Source organism: Lotus japonicus, chromosome 2 (genome assembly GCF_012489685.1).
Source record: "Lotus japonicus ecotype B-129 chromosome 2, LjGifu_v1.2".
In the NCBI taxonomy this organism is placed as follows: Eukaryota; Viridiplantae; Streptophyta; class Magnoliopsida; order Fabales; family Fabaceae; genus Lotus; species Lotus japonicus.
In genome coordinates, this window is record NC_080042.1 from 19,694,049 (window position 1) to 19,712,220 (window position 18,172).

Genomic DNA, 18,172 nt, shown 5'->3' on the forward strand with positions numbered 1-18,172 from the left:
GGCTTAACATCATATAACTCACAGCATCTCCTAAACACATGTTCCTAAACAAAACTTCAAAACATTTTCGCAACTCAACATATTGACAGCAGAAACAACTTTCACAAAAACAGAGCCACAGAATGTATCTTTCAACCAAAAATCACATATGATACCTTTATGGAAAGCTATTTTAAATATCTACAACTGTTTAGTTAAACACTCGTTCATTTGAGTCCCATAAGTAGGTGATATTAGGCCTTAAAGCTTACTGTCCGGAACAGGAAAGACAGCAGGTGTAACAGTTACTAAAAACGACCCCCAGATCACATTACTAATCCAAAAATCATTATGATTTTTATATGTCCGGAAAGCTATTTCGAAAATCTACAATTTTCATTTTAATCATGTTTTCGTTTGACGACCATAAACAGGTAAAAAGGGGCTCTGAAGTCCGCTGTCCAGTACAAGAAACTGGCAGCGAAACTCCCACCTCTAATTTAAGCTATAAACCATTTCAGCCCAAGGCTTTAAGCTATGTTCCAGCAATAAAAATCAAATCACATAGGTCTCATATCATAATAGAACAGCAAGCAAACCTTTAACCCAAACCCTCATGCAAACCCTCAACAATCAAGATTCTTCACAACCAAACATAGCAACAAGACCCTAACAAACTACCCAAGTCCTAGGACCAGCCCTTACCTTGTTTTAGAGCTTGAAAATAGAAAGAAAGAAGATGGTTCTCCTGCTTTCCAAACCTCCTTGCCTTGCTCTCGGTCTCTCCCTCTTCCACTCGCGATCTCTCTCCCTCTCGCAAGCTCTCTCTTGCGCGCGCGTCGTGAGTGGTGGTGGTGGCTTGGGCGGCGGCGCTCCTCTTCTCTCTCAAGCTCTCTCTTCTCTCTTTTCCTCTGGTTTCTAACGTGAAAGAGTGTGGGTGCAACTTCTGTTTTCTGATTCTTAGAAAATAGGTTTTTCCTCCCTCTTGACTAAAACCCATGCAAACCAACATGTGGGCTAGGGTTTGGCTTTTACCTTTTTAAGCCCAAACCACTTAAACCTATGGCCCACTAATTAATCCTAATCAGGTCTGAACATAATTAAAACCCAACTAATTTTAATTAAAAACCCAACCAAAATCGGAATAAAAATAAAAACACATTAATAAATTCGCTGACACTTTACAGCCAAAACCCTGCTCGGTAAAATTCGAATATATCGAGTTACAGAGGTCGGAATGAACTGATTCCACTTCGAGGATTTTTTTAACTTAAAGGGCTACAACTCTCAAGAAGGAAGTTTTCCCAAATGAGATCGTTAAGACCCTCTAAAAATTCACACAAGTTGACAGACGTAATCTGTCAAAACTCAAACTTAGCCAAAAGTCTCATTTTATTCAATCTATCACTTAAGCATTACATAAGTAAGTCTAGGGTCTTACACTTGGCCCCGGGGTGCAAATGCTTCATTTATTGCGCTAATCCCAAAGGTAGACTCCCCCCATGATCTGAATGAATTTCTACCGATATTTCTTGTCAATTGCATGTTTAAAGTAATTTCCAAGGTCCTTGCAAACAGAATTAAAGGTGTGCTATCTGATTTAATTGATGAGTGTCAATTTTATTTTGTTGGTGAAAGGAATATGCAGGTCAGTGTACTGGTTGCAAATGAGGCCATTCATGAGGCAAAGAGGAGAAAAATGTCAACTTTTGTTCTAAAAGTTGATTATGAAAAGGATTATGAGTCTGTTGAATGGAGCTTTCTGTTTTACATGCTCAAAAGGATGAATTTTGGTGAAAACTGGGTGAGGTGGATACGAGGATGCTTGGAGTCTTCGACAATATCTGTATTAGTGAATGGCAGTCCATCAGAAGAGTTCAAATTGGAAAAAGGTCTTCGCCAGGGTGACCCCCTTGCGCCCTTTTTATTTATAATTATTTCATAGGGACTTAATGGGCTTATGAGACAAGCAATTTTGAATGGTTATTTTTCTCCATTTCGATTTGGCTTGGAGGGTGGTCCGACTGTTTCATTATTACAGTTCGCTGATGAAACTATTTTTATTGGTGATGCTTCAATTGAAAATGTATTTTTGTGAAAAGTATCTTGAAATGTTTTGAATGGGTAGCATGTTTTAAGGTTAATTTCTTTAAAAGTAAAATTGCTGGTGTCTGTGCTCAAAGCAATTGGCTTCGTAGTTCTTCATCTATGCTTCACTGTCGGCAAATGCAGATCCCTTTCGTATATATGGGTATCCTGGTAGGTGGTAATCCTAGAAGACTTTCTTTCTGGGATCCGGTAATCTACAAGCTTCATGCTAGATTATCGAAATGGAAGCAGAAATAATTATCTTTTGGAGGTAGGATATGCTTAATCAAAGCTGTCTTGTCTTCCCTTCCCTTATATTATCTGGGTTTTCTTAAATGCCAACTGGGATTGTGGCGAAGTATAATGGAATTCTGAGGAGATTTCTTTGGGAGGCTCTGATGAAGTGGATAAAATAACGTGGTTTAAGTGGGAAAAGATTTGTAAGCCTTGGCATACGTGATTGGAAACTATTTAACTGGGCTTTGCTTGGCAAGTGGAAGTGAAGGATTTTGTTGGAAATTGATGGCCTTTGGTGTCATATTATAAAAGCTAAATACAATGATTTGGTGAGACCAAATGACTCTATTTGATGGAAAGATTTTATGTCAGTATGCTCAGGCTCAAGCTAGGGGAGGTGGTTTAGTGAGGCAATCAGTAGAAGAATTGGGAATGGTAAAAATGTTCTCTTTTGGGTTTGAAGTTTGGTGGGGTGTAGGTGCTCTGAAAGATCTTTTCCCGAGATTGTATCAATTGTCGTCTCAAAAGGAAGACTTAATTTATGACATGGGTGAGTGGCATGAGGATGTGTGGCGGTGGAGGTTTGCTTGGAATAGAAATCTCTTTGACAGAGATTCCCAGCGTGTGGAGGATCTCAAATTGCTTCTCAGAAGTTTTTTGCCCAACATGGGACAGTGTGATACTTGGGCTTGGATTAAGGAGGGCTCTGGTTTGTACAATGTGAAATCAGTGTATGAGTTTCTACAAGGGGACACAGTGTTTGTAGAAGGAAACCTGTATAGTAAACTTTGGAGGGTTAAAGCTCCTTCAAATAGATTGCCTAGTAAATCAGAACTTGCTCGTATGAATGCTCTTGCAGTCAACTCAGGAGTAGCTTGTGGGTTGTGTTTGAGTGAGGAGGAGACGATTTCTCACCTGTTCTGTTCTTGTTCAGTGGCTTGGCCAGTCTGGTTGCGTCTCTATGCGTGGTTGGGAATTTCTATTGTTTCCCCAAATGATGCGAGAGCTCATTTTTTACAGTTTGGTTATATCTTGGGCAGTGGGAAATCTACAATTCGAGCTGTTTATCTAATTTGTGTTGCTGCAATTTATTCCCTGTGGTACTATTGAAACAAGGGGTGGATGTGGAAGTAGAACGCATAGTTGAATTGGCTCAATTTAAATCTTAGATTTGGTTGAAGTCAAAGAGGAGGGACTTCTCAGCATTCTTCTGTGGATTGGAGTTTGAACCCTGCTAGCTCTATTGGGATGCTGTAATATTTCTGGTGTATATTTCCGCTGATAATGGGTTGAGTTATGTCAATTTTGTTGATTGTTTAACGTTGGGGGATGTGTTTTATGCTGGGTTAGAGGAGATGGGGTGAGAAGTCTGATTTTTATTTCCTGGTGGTATATTGTTGAGGTTCATAACTCTGATTGTCACGGCTCTTTGTTAAGCTTGACTGGACTTGCTTTTCTTGGTTTTCTTAGGGTGTTATTTGCTTGAAGATTGTTGTGCAGAGTGGCGAATTTGGATCTTGTGAAGTGGGATTAATTCTGGTTTAATGATTTGGCAGAGGATGAGATGTGCAAATTTATTCAAGAGGATTTTTGGTCCACTTATATGCTTGTGTTTCGTTCTATGAAGCACGGACACAGATACGGATACGGACACGGATACGGCGATACGGCTAAAATAAAAAAAGTAGGATACGGGATATATATATTCTATTTTTTCTGCCTACCTATTTTGGTCCACATTTCAAAATACACATATACTACCTTATCATTATGTCAAATTTAACATGCTTCCGACTCGGGTATCAGAGCCCGGTCTCGTGAGGGATTAGGGTCTCTGGTTGATATAGTGTGTGTAAAAAAAGAAAAAAAAAAGAGTTTTTCTTAATCAAAGCCAGTTTTCTGAGGGATTAGTATAAGGATAGTTTGAGTTACCCCTGCAGTCTAGTGGTCCCCCGACAGTAAAGCCTTGGATAGGTAGTGAGCCCGTTGGTTTAGCTAGATTGGGAAGAAGCACGAACCCGGGTACAAACCTCATTAAAATATGGCAAGATTAATTAAAACCTTAAGTGAGATAAGCTTGGGAAAACCTAATAATAAAATGATAATCCAACCTTCAGCCTCTAGTACCGAGGAGATCAATAGATTGTCTCAACAAGAACTAGAAATAGCCTCTATAGAAAGAGCCCTTCAAAATTGGTCAATACCCATAGTCAAGAAAAAAGAAATTTACAAACAACATACTTTGTTCAATAGGTCTGACGACTCTATTTTTACAATAGAGTGTTGTCAGCATAGTTCTGATCACAAGAGTAGCATAAAATTGTTAAATGAAGATATTTTAGATCAACATGTAAAATTGACACCTCTAAAATGAGGTGGAGGAGGAGAGAGATAGGAAGAAAAATAAAAGTAAGAGAGATGAAGTATGAGATGTGATAGATGATAAGAGGAGAGAGATAGAAATAAAAATGAGTGGAAATGAAGTGTTTAGAAAATGAGGTGTGTATATATCATTGTTGTATAATTTCATTCACATAGGTTTAGTGCAAGTAGCTGCAAAACCTAATTTCTGACTAGGAATCAATTCTCCAATAATTGTCATGTGGAGAGACATGAGATTGTTAAAACCAAAAGATTCTTTAATTACCGTTTTAGAATCAAGCCTTCATGATGGTCCTGTTTTCTTCAATTGTTATCCAAACTATGCCATGAATTTACAAAACAGTTGGACTAAAAATGCTTTGCAACTAGATTTGTTGGCAAATGATGACATATTTGAAGAAGAAAGTGATCCTTTTTCAATAATATATAGAGTTTATTATAAAGTTTCAAAAATTAATTATAATTTTAAAGCCTTAGGATCATCACCAAAACAAGAAACTGTTATGTTAGAAGCAAATCTAAATAGATCTTCAGTACAAGTTCCGAAGAAGCTTACTCATGATGAAATTATGAGTAAGGTTCCTGAAGAATGGGTATTCAAGAAGTCTTTACCTCAACCAAAAGTTCATAATATACAAGTACGAGAACTAATTCAAGAAGGAACAAACCTAACTCTAAGGATGAATAGATCAAATTCATTTGCTATTAGAACTCCTGAACAATTATACAAGGTAGATATCCCAAGATCCTCTGTATCCTCAACAGGGTCAACAATAATACTTAAAGGGTTAGACAATAGTTTTCCAAACCTCTCCCAACCGGTTTATCAAACCCATCCAGATTCCCCTGAATACTCTCCAACTGCTTCTCAGGTTTTAAACACTTTAACAAGAGATTACCCTTTTCAAATTGACAAGAAATGGATTAAAGAAGACTTTTTAGCAGGTTACAATAAGCCAAAAAGAGATTGGTATTTTGCAACCTTTTCAAAAGAAGAGACATAAAATTATAGAATACTGTATTACCAATCTATGGAAGATCAAGAGCTTAACTATTACTTCTCTGACTGGTTTGAATCCTTTTGTATCGAAAATCAAATTGATTATCCTTTTTCAAAAGAAGTTAATCCGTTAGGAAAAATAAGTTCAACCTGGAAAACTGTTCAAGATAAGGAAGTAGTTTGGGAATATCCACCCCAAGAAGGAGTAAAAATCCAAGTGGGAGATCTAGAAGTTAAAGCTTCTCCTTACAAAAAGATAAGTAAAGAAGGTATAGTCGATAAAGAAGATATTGGTAAAATTCATCAACAAATGAATTATTCAATCCTTATGTTAACTACCATGACAAAACAGTTAACAAGGATAGAGTCAAAAGAAGAAAAAGATATTTCTAAATTTCCTATCCTTTCCATGACTTGAAAAGGTTTACAAAGCCCAATTCTAAAGGTCCCTAGTTATACAAAAGAAGACCTAAGATCAATAAAGATTTTGAAAACCCAAGATTTGGAAGATATTAAACTAAAATTGCAAAAACTTACTTTGAAGGATTCAACAGTAAATCATTTTGAAAAAGAAGATTTATCGATTAATAAGATAAAGGGAAACCAACAACATTATCCCAAACTTAGGAATTATTACACTAGGCCAACCTATCCAGATGTCCAATTCGAAGAAAGAGGAGAACTTGTTCAAAATCATTTCTCAGGATCTGGAATCAATGAATGGAATTTAGATGGCATGAGTGAGCAAGCCATTCTTGATTTAACAAACCAAATGGTTATGGCCGCAATGGCTTATAAGGCAAAAAATAATTCTGATCGGGCTGCTGCCATGGTTATCACTCAGGGTTTCACCGGTCAGTTAAATGGTTGGTGGGATAATTTAATAAGTGAACAAGACAGAATGATAATTTTAACCAAGACAAAAGAAAATGGTGAGGAAGATGCTGTTTCAACACTAGTTTATACAATAATATTACACTTTGTAGGAGATCCCAATATGTTTAGAGAAAGAGCCAAAAATCAGCTCGCCAATCTTTACTGTCCAACCATGTCTGATTACCGATGGTATAAGAACATGTTCCTTTCAAAAGTAGTATTAAGAGAAGATGGGTCCAGTCCATTCTGGAAAGAACGCTTCATAGTTGGACTTCCGAGACTAATGCAAGAGAAAGTCTACCAAACCATTCAAACCTTCAGTGATAGCTCTCCTAACTCTGACTTATTAACCTTCGGGCAGATTCATAATGGAATAATTCATACTGGTTTGCAAGTCTTACCGACTTCAAACTCCAACATAAAATGTAAAAAGAAGTTTCAATAAGCCGACGAGAAGTAGGAAACTTCTGCTAACAATATGGTGTAGAACCTATTAGGGCTCCTACTACACAATAAAAAAGAGTTGCTAAGAGAAAAGCTCAAAAAGATTCCTCAACAAATAAGAGACCTTTTAGGAAAAGATCTAATTTTCAAAACTATAAAAAATCAGAGCAAACCAACAAAGGATCTAGTAAGAAGCCTAATAAAAGCTCTAATAATAATAAGAAAAATGTTTTTTGGAAGTGTGGCAAACCTGGTCACTACGCCAATAAGTGCACAACCCAAAAAAAAATTAATAACCTTAAACTTGATGACAACATCAAACAAAGTTTATTAAGTGTTTTAATCAACACTGAGGAACCTGAAGATTTGTCTACTTCAGAATATGAAGAAGATGACGAGGTCAACCAAATTGAATACTCAAATGAAACAGACTCTAATTTTTCTGAAAATGAAGAAAGGGAGTGTATAGGTCAAGATGGGACAAGTCCTTGTGACTGTTCAAGGTGTCTCAGACAAGTTAACGTGCTCACTAAAGATCAAACTCTCAGTTTAATTTTCATAATTGACAAAATGGAAGATTCGCCCCTTAGAGATGAATTCATAAGTCAATTGAATGTTTTAATCGAAAAAACTGAAAAATTCAAAATTGAAGAAGTTAACCCAATAAGCATGAATGAGATCTACAAAAAATTTAAAAAACCAAGTGAGACTGCCTCAATAAAAGATCTTCAAGATGAAATTAAAACACTCAAAGAAGAAATAACCATTTTAAAACAAAATGACATTAACTTAGAATACAGGTTAATGGAACTAGAAGGAAAAGAGATCTTAAAAACTCAAAAGCACAAAGCTAGTTCTCCTGGGTGTGAGAATTCAGATAGTACTCAAGAAGCATATATTAATATGCTCAATTTGATTACTAGACATAAATGGCATTGTGAGATTACCTTGGTAATTCATGAAGAAAGATTTGACATTGTTGCTCTAATAGATAGTGGAGCTGATGTCAATTGCATTCAAGAAGGATTAATTCCTACCCAATACTACGAAAAAACTACAGAAGGAGTTAGTAGTGCCACAGGGTCAAAACTTAATATACGATACAAATTATCTCAAGCAAAAATTTGTAAAAATAAAATATGTTACACTACCTTATTTGTTTTAGCAAAAAACATATCAAACAAAGTTATATTAGGGACACCTTTTATAAGCTTACTATACCCATTCAAAACTTCAAGAGAAGGAATAATTACAAAAGCTCTAGGTCAAGAAGTTTTCTTTGAATTCTTACAGCCTCCAAGATTGAAAGAATTAAACCTACTACAAGATGCGTCAATTTCAAAACTCAACCTAATTCAGCGGAAAAGAGTCAATCTAATTCAACAGAAAAGAAAACATATTAATATGTTGAATGAAGAAATTCAATATAAAAGAATTGAAGAACAGATTCATACTCCCAATCTTTAAAAGATAATAACAGAGTTTCAAGATAAAATAGAAAAAGAAATTTGTGAAACAAATCCAATGGCTTTTCATCATCGCAAGAAGCACACAATTACTTTACCATATGAAGATGGATTCAATGAAAAGGATATACCCACAAAAGCACGACCCATTCAAATGAATCAACAATATTTAGAGTATTGTAAAAAAGAAATTCAAGAATATTTAGACAAAGGCCTGGTTAGACCCTCAAAATCACCATGGAGTTGTTCAGGGTTTTATGTACTAAATGCCTCAGAATTAGAGCGGGGGCTCCAAGATTAGTCATTAACTATAAATCTCTTAATAAGATACTAAGATGGATTAGGTACCCAATACCGAATAAAATATATTTGATCAAAAGATTGCATAATTCTACCATATTCTCTAAATTTGATATGAAATCAGGATATTATCAAATTTTGGTGACGGAGGAAGACAGGTACAAAACCGCGTTTGTAGTTCCCTTTGGGCATTATGAATGGAATGTGATGCCCCAAGGTCTTAAAAATGCTGCTAGTGAATTTCAGAATATCATGAATGAAATCTTTAATCCTTATATGGAGTTTTCAATAGTTTATCTAGATGATGTTTTAATATTTTCAAAAAATATTAATCAACACATTCAACACTTAAACAAATTCATTGAAATTATTAAAGAGAATGGTTTAGTAGTTTCGGCCAAGAAAATGAAAATCTTTCAAACTAAAACAAGATTTCTTGGTTATGAAATTTATCAAGGCACAATAACCCCTATTCAAAGATCATTGGAATTTGCCGATAAATTTCCATATGAAATCAAAGATAAAAATCAATTACAAAGATTCTTAGGTTGTGTAAATTATATCGCTGATTTTATTCCAAACATTAGAGTCATATGTGCTCCTTTGTTTAAAAGGCTTAAGAAAGATCCACCACAATGGAAAGAAGAAATGACCCTAACTGTTCAAAAGATAAAACAGTCAGTCAAATATCTTCCATGCCTAGGAATACCAGACCCTGAAGCCTTTTTAATAGTAGAAGCAGATGCCTCAGATTTAGGTTATGGTGGGATCCTTAAACAAATGTGTCCTAATTCTTCAAAAGAACAAATTGTGCGATTTTATTTAGGAATTTGGCATCTTGCCCAACAAAAATATTCAACTCTCAAAAAAGAGATTTTAACAATCGTTTTATGTGTTACAAAATTTCAAGATGATCCTTTTAACAAGAAGTTTTTAATCAAGACCGATTGCAAAGCGGCCCCGTCTTTTTTACAAAAGGATGTTAAAAATTTGGTTTCAAAACATATTTTCGCCAGATGGTGTGGCGTCCCCTTCCTTAAGTGACAAGTTCACCCTAACTCCATCACTTAGGAGTGAGCACGCGACGTGAAATAGTGAAATTTTTTTTTTCTACTTAGGGTTTCCTCATTAGGTCGGGATCGCAAGAGTAAAGAGTACTCGAGCGTTTCCCTTAACATCCCCAGGCATTTCAACCTCCTAACCTAAGACTACGGAGAATAACGATATAAACCACACAGAACATTCATAACATGCATATGGCTTCATCCCCTCAGATCTTCCTCCTCCGGATCCTCCTCATTGACTCCCCTGCTGGTTGCTGGCACTGACCCTGGCTCTGCTGTCGGACCCTGCTCGGACTCTCTGACTCCGGACGCCTCACCTCTCCGCAACCTGCGACGGTAAATCCTGGCATCTCGGGAGAATCTAGGAGATCTCACTCGCTTGCGGGCTGTGACCCGAAAGCAAGACAAGTTCCTTCGGGGTGGAGGAGATCTCATAGACTCCTGGGTCTGCGGAACTCTCTGATCTGGGGATCCCGGTGGGCTCACCACGGTGACTGGTACTGCTGGGATAGGCTCTCCGGTCTCCATAGGCTCGCCTGCCTGTGGATATGGCACCTGTGGACTGCCTGGACTCTACGGACCAACGTGTTGAGCGTGGGTCGGCAGGAAGAATGAGAACACCATCGAGAGTGTCACTGGGAAACCGATGTGTCCTGCTCTTGGATCTCTGCACCACAAAATTGTGAGTCCCTGATAAAAGCAGTATCCGGTAACTGGGTCTACATGCCAGCCAGCACGGGACGAGAAATCAGCGTGGATCGCGAGGACTGGAGGGAAGCTCATTGTCACACCTGCTATCTGCTTTTATAAAAATAAGTGCAAGGGTGAGTCATACGCAACTTGCACAATAATACACATCAGATAAGATAAGCGTTAAAACATAAGCCAACATATCATTAATCACACACATGTTAACAAACACAAGTAATAATGTAATATGGCTAAATCAACCTTATTCCTCCGTCCTTCGAATTGACTTCTCTCACTACTTCGTAGGAAATGGTGAGTTCATCGCCAACCTTTTTATTATTTTATTTATCATGTGATGAGTATGATTTAAGGGCCCGAAGCTATTGCTTCGTTATCTTCGGAAAGTCGTCTCGGGAACATGGACACTCCTTACAGTCCACTCTTTACCGGACAATGATCGCTTAGTAGCTCACAGACAGAAGTACACGACTATGCGGTCCTTGTTACATCACATCAGACCGGCCTTTCCGGGACCCTGCCGGTAGCTGATGGAAAGGTAGGGCCATCGCGTAAATCCCGAGTCAATTCATCTCTGAACATGACCACCTTTGGCGTCTTTGTATTCCCACTCTCTTAGTGGTAGTGACAGTACTTTCCTACTCCTTACTGCTCCTTAAGTGTATTTTCAAATATCAATCATCTCCCCCTTATACTTCCATTAAGTTTCTAATAAATTAGAAACAAGCATCTGCTGCCTTACTTAGAGTAAGTACACCATAGTAATTATAGAGGTGGGATCTTTAATAAGATCAAGTAGTTTTAGGAATACAAGCGGGAGTTCTAATCCGCCGTTAATGGTTATGTACTTTTAATTGCTTAGAGAAAAGGGCTCACTTGCCTATTCTACTATCATTATTCATTTTATTATTCTACCTATCCTACGGGTAATCCTAAGGTGTTATATGTGGTTCAATTTTCAAAAGCAAGTATCAATAACTCATTAAATCTGGGATTATCTTTTCCCTCTTCCCACTACTTCAGATGCTTTAACGTATCAGGGACAATCCTGATACTATGTCATTTATAATCCTAAGTACCACTATATCCCATAGCGTACTATCATCTCTTTCTACTGTGCATCACTTCAATCATGGATCACAGTCACAACAATTCAGCATAAAAATTCATCCAACATTCACTCTTCAAGTAGAACATCCAATCATGCATCCAATAACATATAAGTAAGTAATAATATGCTTTCTACCGTAATAACGTTCAACTTATGAGCTGTGTACCAAGACAAGGTCTTGTATAACCCCCCTTACCTTTAACCTTTACCACTAGAGGATTGTGTGTGTCTGAGATAGCTCCCTCTGCATCATTGATTATGCTTGGGTCAAGATAGGCTAATCGAGGCATTAAATCGTTCGTTACTATCGTTATTACTATTATTATTATTATTATTATTATTATTATTATTATTATTATGCCTTTTAGCTATTAAACTAGCGTCATTCTAACTTAACCTTGATCTCAACTAACTAGAGTGTAACCTATATTTTGCATGTCCACTAATCTGACCTAATTAGTTTTTAGTCACTAAACTATCCACTTAGGTTAATTACTAATTTAAAAACAACAACTTAATCATCTAGTCATATTATGCAAACTAATTTCATTTTCTAATAGCTAATCCCTATAATTCTTTTCATGTTACCATCTCTGTCCTCATGTCCTATACATCATCATTAATCCTCTGTTCTTATTATTCTTAAGTCATTAATCAATTAATCTAACTTAAGGTAAAATATTTCTACTTAATTATTTCTAATTATTTAAGCCATATTATGTAAATAAATCCTATGACTAAGCTACAACTCCTGAGTCTTTACCTGATTATTATCCCACTGGTTTCAGGTTCTGTTAAGTTCACTTTACTGTTCTCAGCTTATACTCAGGTTCAGAATCACTTATTTTAAGCACTTAATTCAAAGTCTACTTGCAAACAAAGAAATCTATAAACTGAGCCTAATGTTAACATCTAATAGTCCATTCCTATAGTTTTCTACCTTCTGAGTTCAATGGAATCATCAATTTCAATTTCTGGGCACTCTAACAGTGCCAAATCGCGATTTCAGAGGCTGCCCACAAGGTGAAATTGGGGCTTTCCTCTTCAGGGCTCTATTCCTACAATTAGCTATCCTAAAAGCTCCTTAGCTTTCCAGAAGCATAAACTAATCCAGTTTGCAGGCCAATTCACTCTCAGAAGCTCAACCCGATAGCCTCTTCGAGCTTCAAAGACCTTGGATCGGTTCTCATTGATTCCTAACGATTCATGGCTCTAAACTAGTCTAAAGCTTCCTATCTATGTCCTAAGATGCTTAGGGGATCAATTTGGATAAAAAACAAGCTAAAATAAGCGAGTTTCAGAAGCTTACTCGCCGGAAAACGCAGAGACCGCCGGAGAAAATGATCGGAGAATCGTGAAACGTGACCGCCGTGCTACTCCGGGTACTGGGACTTGATCTACAGGTTGTGGGGAGTTCAATGGTACTCGTGGGTGTGGCTGAAGTGCTCGGTGATGAGAGAAAAGACGTGTTACAGGTTGAGGGGTCGCCGGAGCTTCGCCGGAGATGGTGGAAGCTTCGTTTCTCGACCAAAACGTGACCACGAGTAGTCGATTCTCTTCCTCTCCTCTCCAGGAACTCAATGGAACAAGAATTAGTGTCTGACTCTCTCTGGTTTGAGAGATTCGAAGAGAAGAAGTTTCTGAACTTCCTCTCGGTTTTTCTCTTCTCTCAAGCTCTCTTGGCACTCTCTGAGGGTTTCAAGGGGCTTAGTGTGATGCTGGGGTCGCGTGGAGTCGAATGGTACCATTTATATAGGCTGAAAAGTGATTAAATGGCTAATCCAAGCTTAAGCATTTTCAAGGTTGCACCACCAATAGGTTTTCATGCATGGTGATTAACCTAGGGCTTCTGGTTGCGTGGGAGGAGTTTGGAAAGCTTCAGAAGTCATCAGAGGTGATGGAGAAAGGGTGTCATGGCTGATTGCAAGCGTGAGTCATCGGCACACAAATCCTAGGGCTCCGACTGGTCGATTTCTTTATTATTTTCCATGTCGGGACAAAACTGATGCAATATTATACTGGTTCAGGTTTGTTAGTGCTAAATTAGAGTGTATTTCCCCTCTCAAGGTTCAATATCACCTCTTTAGAGTGATTAAAGTATCACTCTTTTAGCTTGGTTCGGGTTTCGATCACTCTGAGACAATGCATTTATCATTGTCAAGAGATGTGATCAGATCATCTATTTAGCCTATCCTACCTCTATCTCGAGTTCATCTTCTTTTTGGGGTTATTGTGACCATGTCTTTGGTACTCTTATTGCCGGGTCGATTTAAGGTCGATTGACCGACGTCTCGGTTTACGTGCAAACAAGCAATATAGTAAAATATTCACACATACATGCATACACACACACACATATATTATATATATATATATATATATATATATATATTATAGTATAGTTAGATTGTTAGCGCGTATTTGCCTATTCCGACTTTCTAGGGTTTCGTATTTCCTATGAGGTCGTTACTTGGTTGGTGGGATGTTAGAGATGGCAATCATTACTTTCATGTTTTGAATTTGATATTATTCATATTAAAGGAGATCATAATTCCCTTCCAGATTTTCTAACAAGAGAATTCTTACAGGGAAACCATGAGTGAAAAACCGACTTCGAAAGACCATTTATGGTCCCCCACTGGGATCAACCAGAAAACTACCAAATTCAATAGCTGGATCATCAACCCCAGTGGCAGTAACACCACTTAAAATGATTAAGCTTCCTAGCCCATCAACACCAATAAAATCTTCTCAGAGGCCCACTGCCTCTCAGATAGTACAAACTCCCTCAAAATCAAAAAGCTCGTTAGTCCCAATATCCAACAAGTATTCCATACTAGACTATCATAACACAATTTCCTTAAAAACTCCAGGCAAGACAGAACAATATGAGTATCAAGAAAAACCAGAACGCCTTCCGTCAATCATGATCGAAAAGGCTTGGTTTGACTGTCACCCAAGAGAAATTGCTAAACAAGTATTTCCTCCAAACTTTCATTACATGCTCGGGCACCCTTCAAAAGGAAAACTCTTTTACGAGTTTATCTTAGTGGACACTGACTCAATAGAAGTTACCCATAACAAAGACAAAAATGGAGAAATCATTTACTCAAAAGTGAAGATCCTCAAAGTTCTCAACATACAAGAATGGAACCAACCTCTGTTCCAATCAAAACAGTTCTCATGATAATTTACTCCATCAGGGCACAATTACTTTGATTACATGGATGCATGGTACTTCTTTCTATATCTCCGACCATTCCAACATTCATGGTTTGTATGGTTCAAAAAGGGAATTTCTTTGAGATTCCCACAATGGTTCAAATTATGGTTTCATCAGGTAGGACTAGATTTTAGCATCTTCCCTGAAGAAGTCCAACCTTTATTCAAACACTTTGTTCAAAAGACTCATTTTCGTCCAGAAGAAAGGCTTTTATATTTCACTGCTTCACAGGCCATCTCCTAGATAATGACCTGGGATTGGTGTTCATTTCAACTTTATAATGAAACTGATCTCTATCAACTTCAAAGGGCTATCCGAATTAAATGGTGGGCTAAGTTCGACATCAAGTTAATTCAGAAGGCTAAAATTGATGAATGGGCAAAAAATTAACTTCTTACCCAGAAGAGCCAAGCACAGTTAACAGGAACACCATCTACGCCTCTAATCAACCAAGAGGCCTTATTCTTACAAGAAAAGTCAAAGATCATGGCTGAACTAGCCTCAGCCACCTCTCAAGAAGAATTCAGATCTAGATTGGAGCTAGTTTCGGAAAGTCAAAAATCTGATTCACTAGAAGACGAAGCTTCCTCCAATATTCAAGACAATAATTATCTTCAAGAAAATGGAGATGAATGTTTCAATAAGGGCTTCCACTCTTTCTATTAAGTGGAAGACATAATTGCAAAAGACAAGACATTTGGATCAAGATCAAAGCAAATCATGGCAAAATGACAAAAGTGATAGGCGTGGCAGACAAGTTCTATCAGCCATCAACCCAAAAGAAGAAGCAGCCAAAATAGTCATCAATAATTTTCAAAAAAGAAAACTCGAGTTATTTCAAAAAAGTAACCAGAGTTATCATAACCCAAGATACAGTAGTGGTTCAAAGTATGTATAAAAGGAAGCTTACCCATTCGGGGAAGTCATCCGGTAAAACCCATCTCCTTCTCTCTCTCAATCTGTGTAATATCTCTTTCGCATTGTAATCCATTCTTTGAAGTTCTCAATAAAAGCTCTATTGTTGTAAGTATTTTATTCTTGTCATTCTATTTTTTCTGCCTACCTATTTTGGTCCACATTTCAAAATACACATATACTATATATATATATAAACTCATAAAATAAAAAGAACATTCATATAACATATTCATAAAATAAAAAGGACATTGTAATTAAGGTTTGTCTAAGCCAAGCGTCACAAAAAATACTAAGAAGCATCCTTTAACAAAATAAGCTTTTTGTCTCGTAAAAAAGAGAACTACTCTATGTAGTGGCTTCTTGAACATCATCATTATTGAAAATCATAGCCTCTAGCTCCGGTTCATCCAATGATAAGTTGGCAACTTCAAGAACTCCACTCTCATCAAGTGGACCAAACTCATCTCCCGCTATATCCCACATCTTGCATTCCCCTTTTTCATATTCTTCGGATCTTCTTGAAATAAGGCAGAGATTGCTATGAATGAACACTAAATCCTCGGTTCTACGTGGTGTCATCTTGTTTCTCTTTAAAGAATGAATGAAAGAGTAAGTGCTCCAATTTCTCTCACAACATGAAGAAGAACATGGTTGCCCGAGTAACTTAAGGGCAAGGGGTTGAAGTGTTGGAGCATTAATACCATGAATAATCCACCACTCCTTAGCACCAATATTTCCCATATCACCCAAACTGTCAATGTCAGCAAATCCTTCTCTTCCACCCGCAAATTTAGCAAACTCTACATTCACTTTCCTCCTCTCTTCCGGATCCGGAAAAAACCTTTTGAAGCATTTCGTCCTTTCACGGGTAATTTCCAGATCTAGATGTGGACGAACTCTACTCGAATCTTCAGCAAGCCATTCAACACTATAATATCTACAAATAATATACATATAAATATGGTTATTTGGTTATATACTTATATATAAATTCAAATAAGATAAAAGAATTGTAGATATAATATAAATAATGACCTTGGGTTCAATGAGTGAGCTAAACAATGAAGAGGTGTGCTACTCTTTGTCCAACAATCAATTAATATGCCATGCACTACCTCATAAAATGGAGAGTGCTCGGAGTCCATCTTTCTTCCATACTTGTATATGAGCTTTTTTACATTTTCAATCATAGAATCCCACATTTCATATACTGTGTGGAGAGTTGAAGCATCCGTGTCCATTCTTCTTAAAACATCATAGATAGGGCTTGTGAAAGAAAGAATGTAATCCACTTTGTCCCACCAAAGATCATCCAACAAAGTTTCCTTCACAAATTTGACCTTTTGCACATCATCATCCTTGTAGGTAGACCATTCCTCACTAATGACCATCTCTTGAAGCCCTTTCTTTATCTGCTTAAACCTCTTGAGCATCACTATAGTGGAAGCAAATCTTGTAGGAGCAATGGAGAGCATCTTCAAAGTATTGAAAGAGTTAAAAATAGATAACCTCACAGAGTGACATACAATGAAGTTCTTAATTAACATAGCATCTTCAGCAATTATTGTGATCCAAGAACATTCATCATACACAACAGAGTTCTTCTCAGTATTCTTTGCAGCATAAATATTCTTCAAAGCAAGGTTGAGGGTATGCACCACACAAGGAGTCCAATAAATTGTTGGAAATTCATTCTCAACAATTAAACCTGACGGCTTGCAAACCGGTGCTTTATCAGTCACCACTTGCACCACATTAGAGGGGCCAACCTCCATTATAACATCATTCAAGTGTTTGGCAATGAATTCATTGTCCTTTTTAACATTGGAACAATCTACAGCTTTTAAAAACATAGGCCCATCCTCTGTGACCGCCATGAAATTAATAAGAGGTATTCTTTGAGGATCACTCCACCCATCGCTAACAATTGTGACTCCTTTTTCGCTCCAAGTACTCTTAATTGGCACCAATAGCCTCTCTACATGACTTCTTTCATTCATTAACAAAGTAGTTCTCAACTTGTTATAACCGGGAGGTTGCTATCCACTAATAGAATTATTGCAAGCATAAGAAAATGCATTCCTATAATGTGGATTTCTTGCAAGATGAAATGGCAACCCGGAAGAATAAAACATTCTAGTTATCTCATTGTCAAGTGTTTCATAGCTTGAGTATTGAAGCCCTTTTCTAAAAATGATACCTTCCTCTTTTTCGGATCAACAATCTCACTCTCACGAGAAAGTGAGGGCAAAGAGACTGTTTTTGTGCTTTTTTTCTGGTTAATCTTGTGCTGCGCCTCATTGTTTAACTTCCTTAAATCTGCTCTCATTGAAGTAGTTACTTTGGAACAAGCTCTAACACCACACCCCCCATCCA

At 37.3% G+C, this 18,172-nt stretch overlaps 2 protein-coding genes across 2 annotated transcripts; one reads left to right on the forward strand and one right to left on the reverse strand.

Annotated features, from left to right (window-relative positions):
- Positions 1-1,522: 1,522 nt before the first annotated feature.
- Positions 1,523-1,924, forward strand: LOC130736192 (secreted RxLR effector protein 78-like). The gene has a single exon (XM_057588036.1). It carries the CDS (start codon positions 1,523-1,525, stop codon positions 1,922-1,924), a length of 402 nt encoding a protein of 133 aa, XP_057444019.1.
- A 14,217-nt stretch (positions 1,925-16,141) lies between these two features.
- LOC130736193 (uncharacterized) lies at positions 16,142-17,796 on the reverse strand. Its single transcript, XM_057588037.1, has 2 exons — positions 16,832-17,796; positions 16,142-16,733 (listed from the first exon to the last, which is right to left on the reverse strand). The coding sequence occupies exons 1-2, from the start codon at positions 17,794-17,796 to the stop codon at positions 16,142-16,144; spliced, it is 1,557 nt and encodes a 518-aa protein (XP_057444020.1).
- Positions 17,797-18,172: the final 376 nt, after the last annotated feature.